This window comes from Enhydra lutris, unplaced genomic scaffold, assembly GCF_002288905.1.
Source record: "Enhydra lutris kenyoni isolate GAN:26980312 unplaced genomic scaffold, ASM228890v2 scaffoldscaffold59, whole genome shotgun sequence".
Taxonomy (NCBI): domain Eukaryota; kingdom Metazoa; phylum Chordata; class Mammalia; order Carnivora; family Mustelidae; genus Enhydra; species Enhydra lutris.
This window is the reverse complement of record NW_019154143.1, coordinates 12,051,414-12,070,782: the sequence shown is the minus strand read 5'-3', so window position 1 is coordinate 12,070,782 and position 19,369 is coordinate 12,051,414. Positions and strand designations below refer to the sequence as shown.

The following is a 19,369-nucleotide window of genomic DNA, read 5'->3' as shown; positions in this document are numbered from 1 at the left end:
AGAGGACGCGTTGGGCCCCGTCCGTAGCTTCAGGCGCGGGCTTTGAAGAAAAACTGTCGCGGAGGTGTCATGGTGCCACCGGGGCCGTCCGCAGCTGCCGGTGAGTAAGATCGTGAGGCCCTGCGTCTTGCAGGCGCTCCAGCAGGGGCGGGGAAGAAGGGAGGCCACCAAGTCAGTTATTTTAGCGGGAAGTGTCGGTCCGCTCCCGTGCCTCAGTCTCCCCCTTGCGCGTTTCCAGTCCAGGGAGCGCTGATGCGAGCCCAGGCCCTGGCCCTGGGTAGGGGAGAGTAGATGCGGAGCCTTCCCCGTAATTCCTGCACCAGCTCTGCAAAGAGACGTCATTGTCATCTCGTTTAGGTGGAGAACCTGAGACCCCTTCCCCGGGTCGCACACCCCAAAGGAAGCCAAGCGCTCCCTAACCCAGATTTGGCTCCAGGCAGAGCCTGGGCGTTGTCCTCTGTGCAGCCGCCCGATCTTTGACAGCTGCCAAGAGGCGGTGTCTGACCCTAAAGGGGGGCGGTGGACGCGGTTGGGGAGCGAAAGGGCGGGCGTGGGCACTGGAAGTTGGTTAAATCTGCACCGAGAACTGAGGGTCCTGGGTTCCTTGATCTCTCTCTCTCTCTCTCTTTTTTTTTTTTTTCCAGCATAACAGTATTCATTGTTTTTGCACCACACCCAGTGCTCCATGCAATCCGTGCCCTCTCTAATACCCACCACCTGGTTCCCCCATCCTCCCATCCCCCGCCCCTTCAAAATCCTCAGATTGTCTGATCTCTTAAATGTACCTGGAGTCCTTAGCTGCCTTTCAAAATATGGCTCAGATGCCACCAACTCCCAAATGCACACAGTGTTTTGATAGTTTCAGTAATACTACCTGTTGACTATCTGCTAGGTCATGGGCACTGTCCTAGGCACTTTACATAACAGCCCTTAAAGATGGGCATTTCTGTCTCTATTTTATAGGTTCAGCAGCAGTGAGGTTTGCTAACTTGCTAGAAGCCACAGCGCTGGGATTCTGACCCGGTCTCTCAGCCAGTGCTCTCTACACTGCCTGACACAGTAAAATGCATAATCCTCAAAGTTGTCTCCTAAGGATGCATCAGAGCTGGATATCAAAACACACAGCAACTCGGTTTAATGAAATTAAGAGTTGTTTTGCACCCCATTGTCTTTTTTTTTTTTTTTTGCCATTATTAAATTTTAGCCTTCTCCAACCACCTACTATTCCTCTCACTCATTCCCTGCTTCTGAACTCTCATAATTCTTACCTTGACCCTTTCTTAGGATACCTAGATTTTTCCCTATATTGTAATTATTGTTGTTTATTTTATTTTCACTCCTAGATTGAAACTTCCTGAAGACAGAAATACTGAATTTTCATACCCTCACAAATGCCTTGCTTAGAAAGTCACCATGTAGGGGCTCCTGGGTGGCTCAGTGAGTTAAGCCTCTGCCTTAGGCTCAGGTCATGATCTCAGGGTCCTGGGATCGAGCCCCGAATCGGGCTCTCTGCTCAGCAGGGATCCTGCTTCCCCCTTTCTCTCTGCCTGCTGCTCTCCATACTTGTGATCTCTCTGTCAAATAAATAAATAAAATCTTTTTTAAAAAAAAGAAAGTCACCGTGTAATAGATGTTTGCCATGAACCCCCTAACCTGGCCTATTTTGTCCTTAGGCTCAAAGAAAACCATGTAAGGGTTTGTGGCAAAAATCATCATCCCTGTCGAAAAAACAAAAAACACATAATTAATAAGACCAGACCAAGTGGCTCCTGGGTGATTCAGTTGGTTAGGCATTGAACTCTTGATTTCAGCTCAGGTCTTGATATCAGGGTCGTGAGTTCAAACCTCACATTGAGATCCATGCTGGGCGTGGAGCCTACTTAAAAAAATAAAATATTTAAAAAAAAAAAAAGACCAGGACTGGTGAACCAGCTCTGATAAGCCAATAAAAGATTTCTTCATGCAAAACATAATACGTTATAGCTGAGAACGGTGGCTGTGAGCAAGGACTCTGGAGTTGGATAAACCTGGTTTCAAATCCTGGCTTTGCTACATATTAGCTAGATGATTTGGGCATATCATTTACCCTCTTTAGATTTCAGCCTGTAAAATACCACATAGGATTGTGTGGATTAAAGTAAGTAATGTAAGTATGAAGAGCTCAGTATAGGACATGGCATACTGATAATATTTTTAATATAGACATTAACTTGGAGGCAAATTTGTGGGGTTAGGAACTTTGTAACATATGGACAGTCCAAAGCCAAAATTATTACAGAAGAGTGCCATCTTTTAGAATATTAGTTAAAATCTCCAACTAGGGGCACCTGGGTGGCTCAGTGGGTTAAGCTTCTGCCTTCAGCTCAGGTCCTGGGATCGAGTCCCACATCAGGCTCTCTGCTCAGCGGGGAGCCTGCTTCCCCCCCCCCCCCGCCTGCCTCTATGCCTACTTGCGATCTCTCTCCTTCAAATAAATAAATAAAATATTAAAAAAGAAATCTCCAACTAAAGTTCTGCTGTTTGTTTTCCTGCCTATTTTGCAGAAGAGCGGCAGAGAAAGCTCCAGGAGTACCTAGCAGCCAAGGGAAAACTGAAATGCCAAAACACCAAGTGAGTTTGTCTCACACAATTATGCAAGTTTTGTTGCCCTCATTGCTACTAGCAATTTAAAGCCTTTCAAAACATAGTCCTTTGGGGGTGCCTGGGGGGCTCAGTTGGTTAAGTGTCTTCCTCCGGCTCAGGTCATGATCCCAGGGTCCTGGGATGGAGCCCCATGTTGGGCTCCCTGCTCATTGGGGAGCCTACTTCTCCTTCTCTCCCTGTTTGTACTCTTTCTCTCTATCAAATAAACATTTTTTTTTTAAAGAAAGGAAATACTCTTTAAAAAAAAAATAGCCCCTTTTGGGGCGCCTGGGTGGCTCAGTGGGTTAGAGCCTCTGCCTTCAGCTCGGGTCATGATCCCAGGGTCCTGGGATCGAGCCCCGAGTCGGGCTCTCGGCACAGCGGGGAGCCTGCTTCCTCCTCTCTCTCTGCCTGCCTCTCTGCCTACTTGTGATCTTTGTCTGTCAAATAAATAAATAAAATCTTTAAAAAAAAAAAAATAGCCCTTTTGTTTGCAGTCTACTCAAACTGCATTGAGAGCCCATGATAACTCAGAAAAGAGTACATTGGTCCAAACATAACAAAAAAAAAAAAAAAAAAAAAAAAAAAAAAACCTGAGCAGGTTAAGCACTAATATTGTGACAGTCTCTAAAGGTGGGGGATGGGGGGGAGATCCACAGTATTACCTACAATGCTGGAAGCTTTTCCTATCCCTGCTTTTTTCCCTGGAATTGATTCTTGTGAAGGCTAGAAAAGGTCAAGGAGTTGAATGACCCTGGTTTTGTTGTTCCTTGCTAAGGCAGGAGAGCCAGTTATAGTCAGTCCTCCATAGCTCCACACCAACATCCTCTAGCCCAACAATGGTCTTTGGCCATTCTCTCAGCACTTACTCTTGAGTTGGACAGAATATGACTGTTTCGCTTTTATCTTCCATCAACATCTTGCCATTGTAGTGGTGATATTAGTCCCTCTTGCTTAACATTGATATATTGTCTCCCCAAAGAAGAGGAACTGAATTTTTACAAAGTTAGCTTTGACCCTTTATTTTAGTTTCCTTTAACTTTGGGGTTTTACTCAAGTCTATTTCCTTAATTAAATAAATTTAATTCATTTATTCAACAAATATTTATTTAATACATATAATATTTCAGTCACTCTTGGTTCTGGAGATGTGGTACTTAACAAGACAGAGAGGTCCCTCCCCCTCCAGGGTTTATGTTCAAGATGTGGGAACTAACAGCAAATCATGATCAAAGTCCCTTTTAGTCTGGGAATTGTTTTTGATCCATGCAGATTGAATCCTTCTAAACTCCTCTACTTTCCTATCCATTCTTACATTTTCTGCTCACTGGCTAGATTTCATATGTGCTCCTGTTCTTTTAATTCTATCTCTTTTTTCACCTCTGAATATTCATTATCTGAAGATACTTAAAACTTGAAAACAGAAGTTTTTCAAAGAAGCTGTTAATTACCTTCTTGACATCATATCTCTACAATATTGCATACTGCAGTATTCAAGAAATGATGTTTCAATGAACAACAGAATGCGAATATGAAGAAGACATGTATTTCATTAATCTTGTTAGAATGCTACATTTATGCATAGGACATTTCTGAAAGGATCACAAAAAAATGGGCAAGAGTGGTGTGGTCACTGAGGAGTAGAATAACAAGACTAAGAAAGGGGTAATAAGGAGACTTTATTGCATATAATTTTGAATTATTTTACAATATACAGAAATTCCAATGATTTAAAATTCTAATCTTAATAAATCTTAATCACTATACTTCCCAGGCCTTGCTGATCCTTCTGTAGTAAGAATTAATCTTATTTTGTCTTTTATAGGCCTTATCTAAAAGCCAAGAGCAATTGTCTGAATCCTCCACCTTCTAAATCTGTAAGTAGAAATTAGTCTTTCAAAAAATAATCATTTTGGGGGTACCTGGGTGGCTCAGCCCATTAAGCGGCTGATTCTCGATTTCAGCTCAGGTCATGATCTCGGGTCATGAGATCGAGCCCCACGTCTCAGCACGGAGTCTGCTTGAGATCCTCTCCCTCTGCCCCTCCCCCTGCTCATGGACTCACTCTTTCTCCCTCTCTCTCTCTCTCTCTCTCTAAAATAAATAAATTAAATACATTTTTAAAATATAATCATCATCATTTGGGGGGCACCTGGGTAACTCAGGCAGTTGAGTGACTGACTCTGGATTTTGGCTCAAGTCATGAGAGTGAGAACCTGTGGTCTTAACCGCTTGGGTATGCTGCCATGAAGTTAAATGGCTCATTTAAAGGGAACACCTATATTGGATCTTCCAAGCTACTAACAAGCTATGCTTCCTAAACAGTTCAGTTCAGCTATATTATGGATAGAGTGGTAAAGGATCCTCACATTTTCAAGGTTTAAATGGAAGAAATTAGCCTTCTGAAAGGCTACATTTAACATCATTAGACACTGAAGGATAGAAAATATATGTAAGACAACACTGGCAGATCATGATGTGATCACTGGGTTAGACTTCTTCTTCATGTAGATTGAATTAGTGTAGCACACAAGTATTAAACGAAAAATCTGCTGGGAAAAAAGCGTCCTCATTCAGAGTTCCCAGAGGCTTCTCTGGGAAGCTGACAATACTGATTTCAGTAAGTCATCTCTTAAATGGGATGAGGCCTACCTCTTTTTTACCCAGTTGTGAAGATAAAAATTAAGTGGGAAAGGCAAGTATGGAACAGGAGGAACTAAGAGGACTAGGCAAATAATAGTCATCATTACAATTGTATAATGCCTTATAATTTATAAAAAATTTATAAAACATTTTCATACCTAATTATAATAGCTAACATTTGAGTATTTATTATCATCCTGATACTGGGCGAGACACTTGCACATAATATCTCAATTAATATTCAAAAGAAACCTGTAAGAAAGGTGGCCTTATGGGGTGCCTGGGTGGCTCAGTGGTTAAAGCCTCCGCCTTCGGCTCAGGTCATGATCCCAGGGTCATGGGATCGAGCCTCACATCGGGCTCTCTGCTCGGCAGGGAGCCTGCCTCTTCCTCCTCTCTCTCTCTGCCTGCCTCTCTGCCTGCTTGTGCTCTGTCAAATAAATGAAAATCTTTAAAAAAAAAAAAAAAAAAAAAAGAAAGGTGGCCTTATGATTTAATGTCCAGATACCTTCATGAATAAAAGGAGGTACTGTTATGTTGGGCTAATGATCATAAATAAAAACTACCTTGTGAAAAATAGGACGTTATGACACACTTCCTAGAAGATATATATCATTATTGTTATTTTACAAATGAGAGGACTTAGGCTCAAGGAAATTGAGTACTTTGCCAAAATTATACAGCCAGTAATTATACAGACTTAAGACTTGAACAAAGCTCTTCTGGCATACTCTTACTGCAGTGTTGCTACTCAAAGGAACACAAAGTTTTTCATTTTCTGTTCCTATCTGGCAGTTTAATATATTGAACCAATATCTGAAAGGATTCTTTGGAGCCATACACTTAAATTTATTGAGAAACTGTGATGTATAATTGTTAAAAACTGACTAGGTCCAAATCCTAACTCCTTCATTTTCTAGCTAAATGACCTTGGGCAAGTTATTATATGTGCTGCCAAAGCAAACACGACCTTGGGCAAGTTATATAACTTTATCTGTAAAATGAAAATAATAGGAGATTTCTCATGGAGTTATTCAGAGGGAATACACACACACACACACACACACACACACACAAAATATATATAAACATATATATACATATAAACATATATATGTTGAGAAGTATGATAGGGTAATGAACTATAAGCTTCTAAGCACAAAAATCTAGGTTAAAAATTTTGTGGTTAACTAGAACAAAAAGAGACCCGGGGAAAAAGGGAAAGGTGTTATGTTTTCCATTTTTTTTTTTTTTTAAGATTTATTTATTTGACAGACAGAGATCACAAACGGGCAGAGAGGCAGGCAGAGAGAGGGGAAAGCAGGCTTCCCACTGAGCAGGGAGCCCGATGTGGGGCTCTATCCCAGGACCCTGAGATTGTGACCCAAGCCAAAGGCAGAGGCTTTAACCCACTGAGCCACCCAGGCACCCCTTCATTTTTTTTTTTAACATTTTATTCATTTGAGAGAGAGAGAACATGCACACAAGAAAGAGAGAGCGAGAGCAAGAAGAAGAAGGGGGAAAGGGAGAAACAGACTCCCCAATGAGCAAGGAGTCCAACATGGGGCTCCCTCCCAGGACCCTGGGATCAAGACCTGAGCTGAAAGCAGACGCTGAACCAACTGAGCCATCCAGGCACCCCATGTTTTCAATTTTTTTTTTTTTAAAGATTTTATTTATTCATTTGACAGACAGAGATCACAAGTAGGCAGAGAGGCAGGCAGAGAGAGAGGAGGAAGCAAGCTCCCTGTTGAGCAGAGAGCCCGATGTGGGGCTCGATCTCAGGACTGTGGGATCATGACCTGAGCCGAAGGCAGAGGCTTCAACCCCCTGAGCCACCCAGGTGCCCCTCATGTTTTCAATTTTTAATGAAGAATATATTTGTATAGTTTTCTAAATGAATTATAGTGAGTGTCAAATTTCATTTATCTTAAAATGCCAATATTTACACTGTGCCTAAAATTACATCCTTTGCAACTAATTTAAACTAACAATGAAAACTTTAGATGTTAACTTTAAAAAGTATGAAAAGGCACAGGGTTTGTCAAAGTTATTTTGGGCATATATGAACAAAGTGCTTGAAAACACTGATAAGATGAGCTTTGCAATCTCTTTCAGCCTTACTACAGCCCTCATTTCATCATATCGTAATTTTTTTGTGCATATATCTTTTCTATTCGTGCTCCTCAGGGGCAAGTATCCTCCTTTCTCATCTTGTATGCCCTTAGAGTCTAGCACAGTGCCTAGCATATATTCAGTAAACCTGCTGTAATATAAACCCTAGTCATATCTTTTGTGCATTTTCTCTCTCCCCTGGCTTCATATGTCCAAAATAAAGTGACCAAATTCAGTTTAGATCAATTGTTCCCTCTTCTACAGTCTTTAATTTTTTTTTTTTTAATCAGTTTGATCCATCAATTCTGCAGTGAGTCATCGGAGACCAAGAGTTAGAGACTGAAGTTCCACCTTCAACCCTGTCCCTAACACCCTGCCTGACCTTCGGCAGCTCACTTTCCCTCTCAAATGGAGGGGCTCAATTCCAGTCTTGGGAGCACTTTGCTCAGGGGCAACTCTTGATCTCAGGGTTGTAGGTTCGAGCCCCATGTTGGGTGCAGAGATTACCTAAAAATAAAATCTTAAAAAAATAATAATAATAATAATAAAATTTCAACCTTAATTCTCTGTATTTGCATATTGATTGCAGACTATTCTATTAGCCTGATGACTCTTCTAAGTCTAGATTTTCTCTCAATGTAGTACTTAAAATTGCAGAACCAGTTCTACCACTTACAATAAATTAGCAAGGTCAGGCTGATCTCAAATAAAGATATAAAAACTGAACAAAAGAGAAAATATTTGCAAGTCATATATGATAATGACCTACTATCCAGGATATATAAAGAGCTCTTGCAGGTCAACAATTAAAAAGACAAATAATTAAAATGGGCAAAGGAAAATAATAAAATGGACAAAAGATCTATATAGACCTTTCTCCAAAGGAGATATACAAATGGCCAATAAGAGATGAAAAGATGCTTCATATCATTACCCATCAGAGAAATGCAAATAAAAACCACAATTAAATACTACTTCATACCCACTAGGATGGCTATAATCAAAAAAGACAGATAACAAGGATTGGGGAGGATATGGAGAAATTAGAACTCTTATACAATGTTGGTGGGAAAGTAAAATGCTGCAGCCACTTTGGGAAACAGCTTAGCAGTTCCTCAGAATTTAAACAGAGTTACCATATGACCTAGCAATTCTACTCCTGTGTATATATCCAAGAGAACTGAAAACGTGCTCACACAAAAGCTGATAACAAATATTCACAGCAACATTATTCATAATAACTAAAAAGTGTAAACAACCTAAATGTCCATCAGTCAATGAAGGAAAAACGAAAATGTGGTATATCCATGAAATAAAATATTTGTTCAGCCATTAAAATAATGCAGTGCATGTGTACAAACAAGGAGTATAGGAGAATTCTCTGTACTTATCACTCAAGTTTGTTTTGAACCTAAAACTGCTCTTAAAAATAAAGTTTTTTATTGAAAAATAGTGGTGAGGGACGCCTGGGTGGCTCAGTTGGTTAAGCAGCTGCCTTCGGCTCAGGTCATGATCCCAGCGTCCTGGGATCGAGTCCCACATCGGGCTCCTTGCTCGTCAGGGAGCCTGCTTCTCCCTCTGCCTCTGCCTGCCATTCTGTCTGCCAGTGCTCGCTCTCTCTCCCTCTCTCTCTCTGACAAATAAATAAATAAAATAAAATCTTTAAAAAAAAAAAAAAGAAAAATAGTGGTGAAGACTGACACATGCTACAATATGGGTGAACCTCAAGAACATTCTGCTAAGTGAAAGAAGCCAGACACAGAGGGCCACATATTGTATGACTCTATTTATACAAAATGTCCAGACTAGGCAAATCGGTAGAGGCAGAAAACAGATTAGTGGTTGCCACTGTTTGTGGGGACAAGGAAATGAGGAATGCCTTCTAACAGGTATGGGATTTCTTTCTGGGGTGATGAAAATATTCTGGAACGAGAGAGTGGCAATGGTTATACAACCCTGTGAATATACTAAAACCCACTGAATTACAAACTTTAAAATGGGGAATTCTTTGTGATACAAATTATATCTCAATTTTTAAAAAAAGAAGAAGAAGAACGCCTAGGGATGCCTGGGTGGCTCAGTGAGTTAAATGTCTGCCTTCAGATCAGGTCATGATCCTAGAGTCCTGGGATTGAGTCCCACATGGGGCTCCTTACTCAGCAGGGAGCCTGCTTTTCCCTCTGCCTGCTGCTCCACCTGCTCGTGCGCTCTCTGTCTGACAAATAAATAAATAAAATCTTTAAACAACAACAACAACAACTAAGGAATAGCACATGTTTGGAAACTTTGATACCATCATCCCTGCCTCTTCAGTAAGCAATAATAGAATGGTGAGAGGTAGATGTAAACATTGGGGCTCAAGCAGTAACCCCTATAGCCATGTGGTTATCCATCCATCTCCCTGCCTCCCACTTCCAACCCTCCCCTATACCACGACCAGCAACACCACCATTCACATACCATTCTAGAGCGGACATCTCTTTGCCATTAATGCCAAGTGGTTTTGGTTACAGACTTTCTTTAAACATTCACGAAGTTTACATAGTAATTCTCAACAATATTACCAAATCAAAAGTAAAGAGTGGTAACTCTAGCACTCCTATATCTTCCCCTGGAGACATATAATCTACAAATCTCTGCCAAATTCTCCTTTCTGAAACTTGTTTTTAGTGCAAATGCTCTGGAATCCACAATGACTTGCTCCAGTTATTTACTGTGTCAATTCTAAGCTCCCATTCCCTGGCGCTTGGGTGGCTCAGTGGGTTAAGCCTCTGTGTTAAGTTCAGGTCATGATCTCAGGGTTGTGGGATCAAACCCCTCATCAGGCTCCCTGCTCAGCGGGGAGCCTGCTTACCCTTCTCTCTCTGCCTGCCTACTTGTGATCTCTCCATCAAATAAATAAATAAAATCTTTAAAAAAAAAAAAAAGAACTGCTTAAAAATTTTTAAAAAACTAAATAAACTCCTATCCCTAGTTTTTTTAAGTTCTCTATAACCTAGTCCTACCTTTCTTATCCAAGATTAAATCACATGAATGAAACATTTACTTGTTGATAATGTAGAATATAACCTTAAAACCCTGTCCTGACTTTACAAATATAACTAACTTTCTACTAAAATGTAAAACTTTATTGAAAACTATTCCAAAGTATCTCAGGTCTCCCAGCATCTACCACCTATCCTTGCCACTGATCTCCAGGGATGAGACAAAGGTTCTTGAGTGACCCTGTGACCTTTACAAAAGCAGTGCTGTTTAAAAAAAAAATTAGTGTAGCAATACACAGTACTACTAGGAGGAATTTGGTAGGTACCCTACCATTAGTTTATTATGTATATATCTTTCCAGAGTCCCTAGAAGGACACTTCATTTGGGACATAATGGACATTCAGCAAATACTTGTTCAACTGAGGCAAATTTTATTTTTTAAATGTAATTTTTGTGTGTTCACTGCATCTCTGCTTAATTCTATCAAGCTAAAATACTCTGGTATATTTCTAGTGACAGCTCAAATTATAAAGACCTTATAGGGACACGACACCAGATGGCTCCATTGGTTGAGCATCTTGACTCTTGGTTTCAGCTTAGGTCATGATCTCAGGGTCATGAGATCAAGTCCCTTATAAAGCTGCAGGTCGAACCCCTCATTGCTCTCTATGCTTTGCACTCAGTGGGGAGTCTGCTTAAGATTTTCTCCCTCTCCCTCTGCCCCTCCCCCAACTCATGCCTTTATTTTCTCAGACTTAGCTATCTTAAATGAAATTCTAAATAACTAATTTTTTAGTTTTTTTGCTAATTTTTTTTGTTTTTAAAACTGAGTTATTGTTATGAGTTTATTTTTTTGATGTTTCTTTGTCTTTTTAGCATACTATACCCAAAAAAGATGTTACCAATCATGTTGCTTTGCCTACCAAAGGTACAAGACCCATCAGCATTAAACTCCAACCCAGACCTGCCAATAATACAGGACCCCAGAACCCAAAGTTGGAGGCACCAAAACTTCTGGGTAAAAGGCTGACTTCAAGATGTGTTTCTTCTAACTCAAACTGCAAGCCTTCCAGCAGTCATCAACCACAGCATAAAGCTGGGTCATCCACTACTGGAGAATTATCTAGAAAAACTATAGGGTCACTTAATGTGCAAGAATTGAAAACTACAAAGCAGCATGTAGCAGATCAAGGAACTACTAAACGTTCAGACTCTGTGGACAATAACCATATTGAACATGAACCCTTGGATAGCTGTCTAAAAGAGATGAACAAAGAGAACTTGCCCCAAACCTTACCAGACTCTGAAAGGAAGTCAAATCCTGAATTACGGACAATAAGTAACCCAAAGACTAACTCTTATAATCAAATCAAGAGCAGTTTGGCTCCCAAACAAGCCTTGGGCAAAAGTTCCAGGAATAGTGCTGTTCTGAAAGACAGAGTTAATAAACAATTCGTTGGAAAATCACAAATTAGGATACCACCAGTAAAGTCACAGCAACTCTGTAGAGGAACAAATCTTTCCAGACCAGGAGAAAAACTCCCAAAGACAGTTCCCTCTCACAATGTTCAGATCCTTAGTAGGACTCAGGCACCAAAGAAACCTGTGGTCAAGGACATAAAGGATATAAAGGTTAATAGGGATAAATATGAAAGACCAAATGAAACTAAGTTTAAATCACACATTGTTACTGAACAGAAAATAAAACAAACCAAATTCTGGAAATGCCCTAATATGCTTCAGGGAGGCTTTAATAACAGACATCCAAACATTAAGCAAGATCAGAAATCCACCCGACCTTGTTTTAGAACTCAGACGTCATGTGCACTGCAAAATTCAAGAGCCATAAGCCAAAGGCCTAATTTGGCAGTTGGCAGTTTTAATTCGGTCATCCCAAGTACCCCTAACATAACAGCAAATGGAACCAATGGGAATAAATGCAGCAACAGCTATCAACAAAAAGCACAGACTTTGGACTCCAAGTTGAAAAAGACTCTTCCCCAGAACCATTTTCTCAATAAAACAGCTCCCAAAACTCAAGCTGGTAACAAAACCATAAGTGGAGGAAGAGTCCCAAATGAGACCCAGACTATTCCAAATATTAAGAAGAAGATCACAGCAGAGGATCGAAGGTACTTTGCTTAATTCCATAATTTTGCAATTTAAGATTAGGCAATTGACCATCAGAAATATTCAGGCCATAAATAAGGGCTTCTGAGTAATTTTTAGCTACAACCCTGAAAGAAAGAAGATTGGAAGCAAATATAACAAATATTGACTTGATAGAGCTAGGTGGGACATATGTGTGTTATAAATTATTCCCTGTAATTTTCTGTATGCTTGAAATTATTTTTTAAAACAAAATTGAAACAGAATGTTTGATTAAGACATAGGGGTTGTAGAAGCAGACTACTCGTTCAAGAAGTACCTTGCAGGAACTGAACAACAGTAAAAGAGGGCAGGGTGGGAAGAGCCAGAGTAGTGGTTTTATATAGCTAGGAAGTGGAGAGTTGGTAGTCCCTTGTTCAGCAGATCAGTGGTTACATCCAGGAGCATTATCATGGAAGAAAGAACAGGAAACTTCCATGAGTGTGAGCAGGCCAAGTTTTGAAAAGTAAGCTAAGACAAAGAGGAGCAGCGAGTTGACACCCAGAGTTCAGACAGTAGAAATGGGGATCTCAGGGTGCTGGAGGTTCACATTAACATACATGTAGCTGGAAACCAAGCCAAAAGTCTTCACACTGTCTGCATTGGACTAGATAGAGTCACAGTGTGGTGAACCTCCCAGGAGAAGCACCTTTATACACTTGGGTGGGCTAGAAAATAAGGAGATTCCTGACAAGGGCTAAAGGAACATGTAAAATTAGATGGTAGGTAGAAGGTATAGAAGGTATAACAGGATGCAGAGAGGGCAGGATTTATTCTCTGATTATAGCCCTGAACACCACCACCAAGTTCTCTGCCCTCCCAAAGAAACAGAAAACAAACAGCTTAATTTAGGGTGATGTGATTGAGAGAGAAAGGCTGAGCTGACTTCTTTTTTTTTTTTTTTTTTTTTTTTGAGCTGACTTCTTTAGATAGAAAGATCAAGGAGGTACTTTCAACAGTGACATGTGGTCTAGGAAAAGGATAGTGACAAAAAGAAGGATGAGCCTTCTGAGCAAAAAGAAAACTGAGTATAAAGACTCCAAGCTGGTGAATGAGGAAATCAGAGTCCCTCCCCCTGGAGCCCACAGTCTAGACCAAATAACAGATGTTGGGTCTTTAAGACAGTGTGTGGAGTGCGGTCTGTGTTTGATTACACAAGAAGAGTCTGGAGAGGGACAGACCACTCACTCATTGCTTGAGTGTTCCTTCAGCACCTACAGAGTGCTGGGCTCCTGGGAGATACAGTGGTGAGAGCAAACAGTCACACTCTACCTTCATGGAGCTTTTTTTCTGGTGTCTATGTGGAAAGTACTAGAATAATAAAATCACAGCACTGAGGTCCTGGGAATAAGTTGGCTTAAAAAAAGGTAAGTTTCCCCTTAATTTATGATTGGAAGGGAGTCTGAGAGAGGAAGAATGCCAGGAACATAGAGAAAACACATGCCAGACATCTCAGCTTCTGTCATTAAGCAGGTGGTTACCATGAAGGTGAAGGAGTTGGGGCACTTGGGGCTGAAATAAGCGCTATGGATTGTGCTCTGGAGTCAAGGAGAGAAACGAGGGTTAATTAGTTATTGATATTCTGGAAGGAGCAAAACCATAAGGTCAGAAAACAGATCAGTGATCACCAGCAGCTGAGGATGAGGAGAAGGGTTGACTACCAAGAAGCATGAAGGAATTTTTGAAGGGATTATATTGTAGTTGGGGTGACATGACTTTGTGCATTTGTCAAATCTCACAGAACCATACACTTCCAAAAAAAGGTGAATTTTGCTGTATGTTACTGAACCTTGTGGGTTCTAGACACTGAGCTAGGCACTGGGACATCCAAGGTGTCTGCCTTCACAGAACTTGCATTCTAGTGGAGAAGACAGAAAATCAACACATTGATGAAATTAAATAATACACATAATTATCTCTTCTAAGAGGTATCATTTGAGCAGAGGACTGAATGAAGATGATAATTCAAGACCCTGAGACAGGAATGAGGGTGGATCAAGTAACTGAAGGAACATCAAAGCTCCTGGTGGGGCTAAAGTAAGAGGGAAAGGGGTATGAGCAGTGACATGGTCTGCTCTACACTTTAAAAACTACTCTGGCTACTGGGCACATGATGAATTTGTTGAGGGTGAGAGTGGAAGCAAGGACATGAGTTAGGAAGGAAGTTGCTACAGCATTTCAGGAGGAAGGTGACAGTGATACAGACTCGGGTCATGGTAGTAGAGATAGAAGCCTGCTGGCTGTACAATGTTGTGTCAGATGTAAGGGAAAGAAAGAACTATGTAAAGACAACCCCTCATTCTAGGTCCCAGAAACTGGGTAGATTGGGGTACTATTTACCAATATAGGCTATTTGGGAACAGGTTTGGAGATGAACATCAAGATCTTTATTTTAGACAGCATTAAATTTGAAATGACTGTCAAACATCAAATTACAAAACACCAACTAGGCAGTGGGTTTTATAAAGTTTGGGGCTCTAGAGGAAAATCTGTCTTGAAATGTATATCCGTGAGTTATAAACATGTAGTAATTTAAAGAAGCTGAAAAGCCTACATTCACATGCTTGAGTCTATGGGTCTTGGTACCTCTTCCAACAGTTATCTGTTGACTGCTTAGAAGCAGGAGCGGGTGAAGGAGAGTGAGGATTAAGATTTGGCCACCGTCAGAGACTATCTACTTATGATTCCTGAAGTTATTGATCTTGTTTAGGAAGAAAAAGGGTGGTCATGTGTGGCCAGGAGAGGGCTAATGAACCAGGAAAAGTGGGTGACTCTGGCCAAGACCCTATTAAGGGCAGAATGCAGGTTTGGTGGGTCTGGTTGAGTGGCAGATAGAGAGTTTATGGTAAGAGAAATGGAGTGCTGAGTTTGTGATCTCAGAGGTGGAGGGATGTTTTAGGAAAGCAAGTGCCAGAAGTAATATACAGGTGAAATAAAAATTTTTAGAGAAAAATAATGAAGAATAATCATGAAGTCAAGGAATTTGAAGAGTGAGATCCTAGTAATCCCTCTGCAATCTGCCTTCCGAAGGATAGGGGCAACCACTGTGGCAATTACCCATTTGTAAATTGTTTTTAACTCCATTCTCCTGACTTTGTGTGTAATTGAAGGTATTTAGTGGTACTCAATCTATGCATATCTTATACTTTGAAAGTGTGACTACATACAAAAAGAAACCTAAAGCATTTTCCCATCCCCCGACTCTTAATTTTATAACAGGAAACAACTGGAAGAATGGCAGAAATCTAAGGGGAAAATCTATAAGCGGCCTCCTATGGAACTTAAAACAAAAAGAAAAATAATAGAGGAAATGAATATTTCATTCTGGAAAAGTATGGAAGAAGAAGAAGAAGAAAAGAAAGCACAACTTGAACTGTCCAACAAAATTAACAGCACTCTAACACAATGTCTGCAACTCATTGAGGAGGTGAGTAAGGAGGATAAGTTCTCAAAGCTTTGGCCTAGAACTTTACAGTTTTTACTTTTTTTTTAAGTTTTCAATTTTTTTTTTTAAATTTTATTTATTTATTTGAGAGAGAGATCACAAGTAGGCAGGGAAGCAGGCTCCCCGCTGAGCAGAGAGCCCGATGTGGGGCTCTATCCCAGGACCCCGAGACCACGACCTGAGCTGAATGCTGAGGCCCAACCCACTGAGCCACCCAGGTGCCCCGAACTTGTAGTTTTTAAATATTTTTCTTAAATATAGTGTAAGAGAGATAACCTTGGTCTTGGCAGAAATTCATCTGCTTTTTTAAATATAGAATAGCAATAATAATGATGGCATGCACTTAAATAAAAGCTCTTATATGCCAGGCACTGTTCTAACACTTTACTTACGTGATCTCATACAATTATCAATAACAACTATTACCATGCCCACTTTACAAATGAAACTGAGGCACAAAGAAGTTGGAAAACTAACCCAAGCAGTCTGCCTCTCAAGGGATCCAAAAGGAATTTTGCCTTCTTTAGGCATCAAGGTCAAGGAGTGATAAGCTGAAGTCAAAGGCAAGGTCATGTATAAAATTTGGTTATCCTGATGACTTTGGGTAGCTATAATTGGCAGCTATATTGTATCTTGGATTCTGCAGATAAAGATAAAGGAGATGGTAAGCAAAGGGTATGATCCCTAGAAGATGCCTTGAAGGAAAAATATATTAATAAAAAACAATTGTGTAGGGCACCTGGGTGGCTCAGTGGGTTAAGCCGCTGCCTTCGGCTCAGGTCATGATCCCAGTGTCCTGGGATCGAGTCCCACATCGGGCTCCTTGCTCAGCCGGGAGCCTGCTTCTCTCTCTGCCTCTCCCTGCCACTTCGCCTGCTTGTGCACTTTCTCTCTCTCTCTCTGACAAATAAATAAATAAAATCAAAAAAAAAAAAAAAAAACAATTGTGTAGACATCTATACTAAGGTCCTTGCCTGAAGCAAACCAAATTCTGTCCTTTGGCTGATGGCATTGGACAGCAACAGAAAAAGGAAACCTTCAATGTAGGTCTATTCCAGGCAATTTTTTCACAAAATTCAGTTAAACATTAATTATTTCCCCCTGATGGAACTAAAGTTCAGTTCTTTTTTGTTGTTGCTCTTTCTTTTATTTTCATTGTATTAAAGAAAATGCATGAATACACTCTATAACAATTTTTGTTTTAGATTTTATTTATTTATTTGACACAGAGAGAAAAGCAGAAGGAGCTACAGAAGGAGGAGAAGCAGACTCCCCATTGGCCAGGGAACCCAATGTGGGACCCAATCCCAGAAACCTGGGATCATGACCTGAGCCGAAGGCAGACGCTTAATGGACTGAGCTACCCAGGCACCCCCATGAATACATTCTTATTATTAAAAACATTTCAGGGACAATTGGGTGGCTCAGTTGGTTAACCGTCAGGACTCTCGATTTCAGCTCAGGTCATGATCTCAGGGTCATGAGACTGAGCCCCATGCCTGGCTTTGCACTATGCCTGCGCATAGAGCCTGCTTAAAATTCTCTGGCTCCCTCTGCCCCTCCCTCCCTCTAAAAATAGTAATAATAATAATAATAATATAAATAAAATTTAAAACATTTCAAAAGAAAATGACTAGACCTCCCCACCAAGCACGCATGCATGCACACACACCAATTATGCATCCCAGGCTTCTCCCTAGATCTGACCACTATTGCCAATTATCCATCCAGACAGCTTTTATGCATGTACATACCACGTAGGCACATAGAAAAATTAAGTATATAGTTTTGTGAGTTGCAATTATTTTATTTCAGATTTTTATATATGCTCTTTTGTTGTCTTTTCTTGTGTTTCCCTAATATTAGTATTATGCTGGCCTTGATAGTTAAGTTGGGCATTTTCCTCTTCCCTTGTACTCTGAAAATAGTTTATACAACATGAGAATTATTTTTTCTCTGAAGCTTTGATAAGAACTTGCTCATAAAGTCATCTAGACTATGGAGCATAGTTTTGGGTATATCTTTTCAATTTTTTCTGTGACCATTGGTCTATTGGGGTTTTGTATTTCCTGAGCTAATTTTAGTGATTCTGTGACTTTTATTTAAAGATTTCTCTATCAATCTTTTTAAATGGCCATCTCTGGGGTTTTATTGATCTTTTTTCTCTTGCATCAATGTCTGAATCTGTTTTTATGTTTATTGTTTTTAATTAGCCTTTTTAGTTGAAAGCTTAAATCATTTATGTCAATCTTATTTTCTTAAAAATACATTTTAACACTATAAATTTGCCTCTGAATTTAGCTTTGGTCATATCCTTTATGTTTGATTAGGTAAGGTTCTGTATTAGTCAGCCAACTCAGAAAAACAGAAACTGCACCAGGTATTCTAATAGAATGAATGTAATGTAAAGGGTGTTTCACAATGTCTTATGTAAGTTCCCTAGAAGCAAACCCTAAGAGGAGAATTTGTGTGAAAGTAATTTATTAGGAAGAGGGTCCCAGGGAAAACAGAGAGGATTGAGGATGTTGGCCCAGAAGGGAAGGGGAACAAGAAGGATGTGGTATCAAACAAAATCCAGGGAATATAACTGTGGCAAAATCCCACAGGGGAGCTCTGGAGACTGGATCAGAGCTCTCAGAATCATCCTGATCAGGGCAAGGAACCTATAGTATTAATACCTCCATGGTCATTGATTAATGGCTGCCCCTGGGGAGATAAAAATTTCCAGGCACCCTCTCTGGTACATACAAAGAGGAGCAGATGCTGACTGTTGGACATGAAAGAACCTTGTAAGCCTCAGTGCACAAAAATGGTACAGGGACCATCAGAGGAAATGTGGGTACTACACACAGGGCTGACAGCAAAAGGGAACCTGAGGTAACAGAGATGCTAACTTCAGAAAGCAGCTATCACCCATTGGGCTAAGGGGAATGAAGAGAGGTTGAGGGTATTAGAATCTAGAAGCTAGGAGAAATAAACTCCAACTCTAAGGAGGCCATACTACCTAGAAGATGCTGGTACCAAAAACTGGTGGAGGGGCCCAGCAGGGCTGGGACTCAGACCTTGAGGAAAGGATGCTACCCACTGGGTGCTTTTGCCTCTGAGAGAGCACAGTGAGGCAGGATCTGTAAGCACCAGGAAAAAAGGTAGAGGCTAGAATCTACTGTTGCTGCCAGAGCGAAGGCCCTTTGCTGGGGTGGCGAAAGAGGAAATCCCTCTCTTCTCCATGCCCACAGTCTCCCTCTATTTCCCCATACTGGCAGAACTCTGTGCTGTGAAAACAGTGGGTGATTTACAGAATTCCAGCCCCAGTGCCCCAAAACAGAGAATAAAAGGTGGGTTTGGAGCTAGGAGGCCATAGGTTAATAATTGACAAGCATGCTCATTATTGTTCATCTCTAAATAGTTTGA

The 19,369-nt window shown here is 40.6% G+C and overlaps 1 protein-coding gene across 1 annotated transcript in view; it reads left to right on the top strand.

Moving 5' to 3' along the window:
• Window positions 1-19,369, top strand: part of LOC111158441 (cytoskeleton associated protein 2 like) — a 31,640-nt gene continuing 12,271 nt past the window's right edge. Inside the window, exons 1-5 of the mRNA XM_022520460.1 lie at window positions 1-100; window positions 2,544-2,610; window positions 4,448-4,499; window positions 11,242-12,497; window positions 15,733-15,940. Of these exons, the coding sequence (XP_022376168.1) occupies window positions 70-100; window positions 2,544-2,610; window positions 4,448-4,499; window positions 11,242-12,497; window positions 15,733-15,940 (1,614 nt within the window). The 5' untranslated portion in view covers window positions 1-69. The remainder of the gene's footprint in view (window positions 101-2,543; window positions 2,611-4,447; window positions 4,500-11,241; window positions 12,498-15,732; window positions 15,941-19,369) is intronic.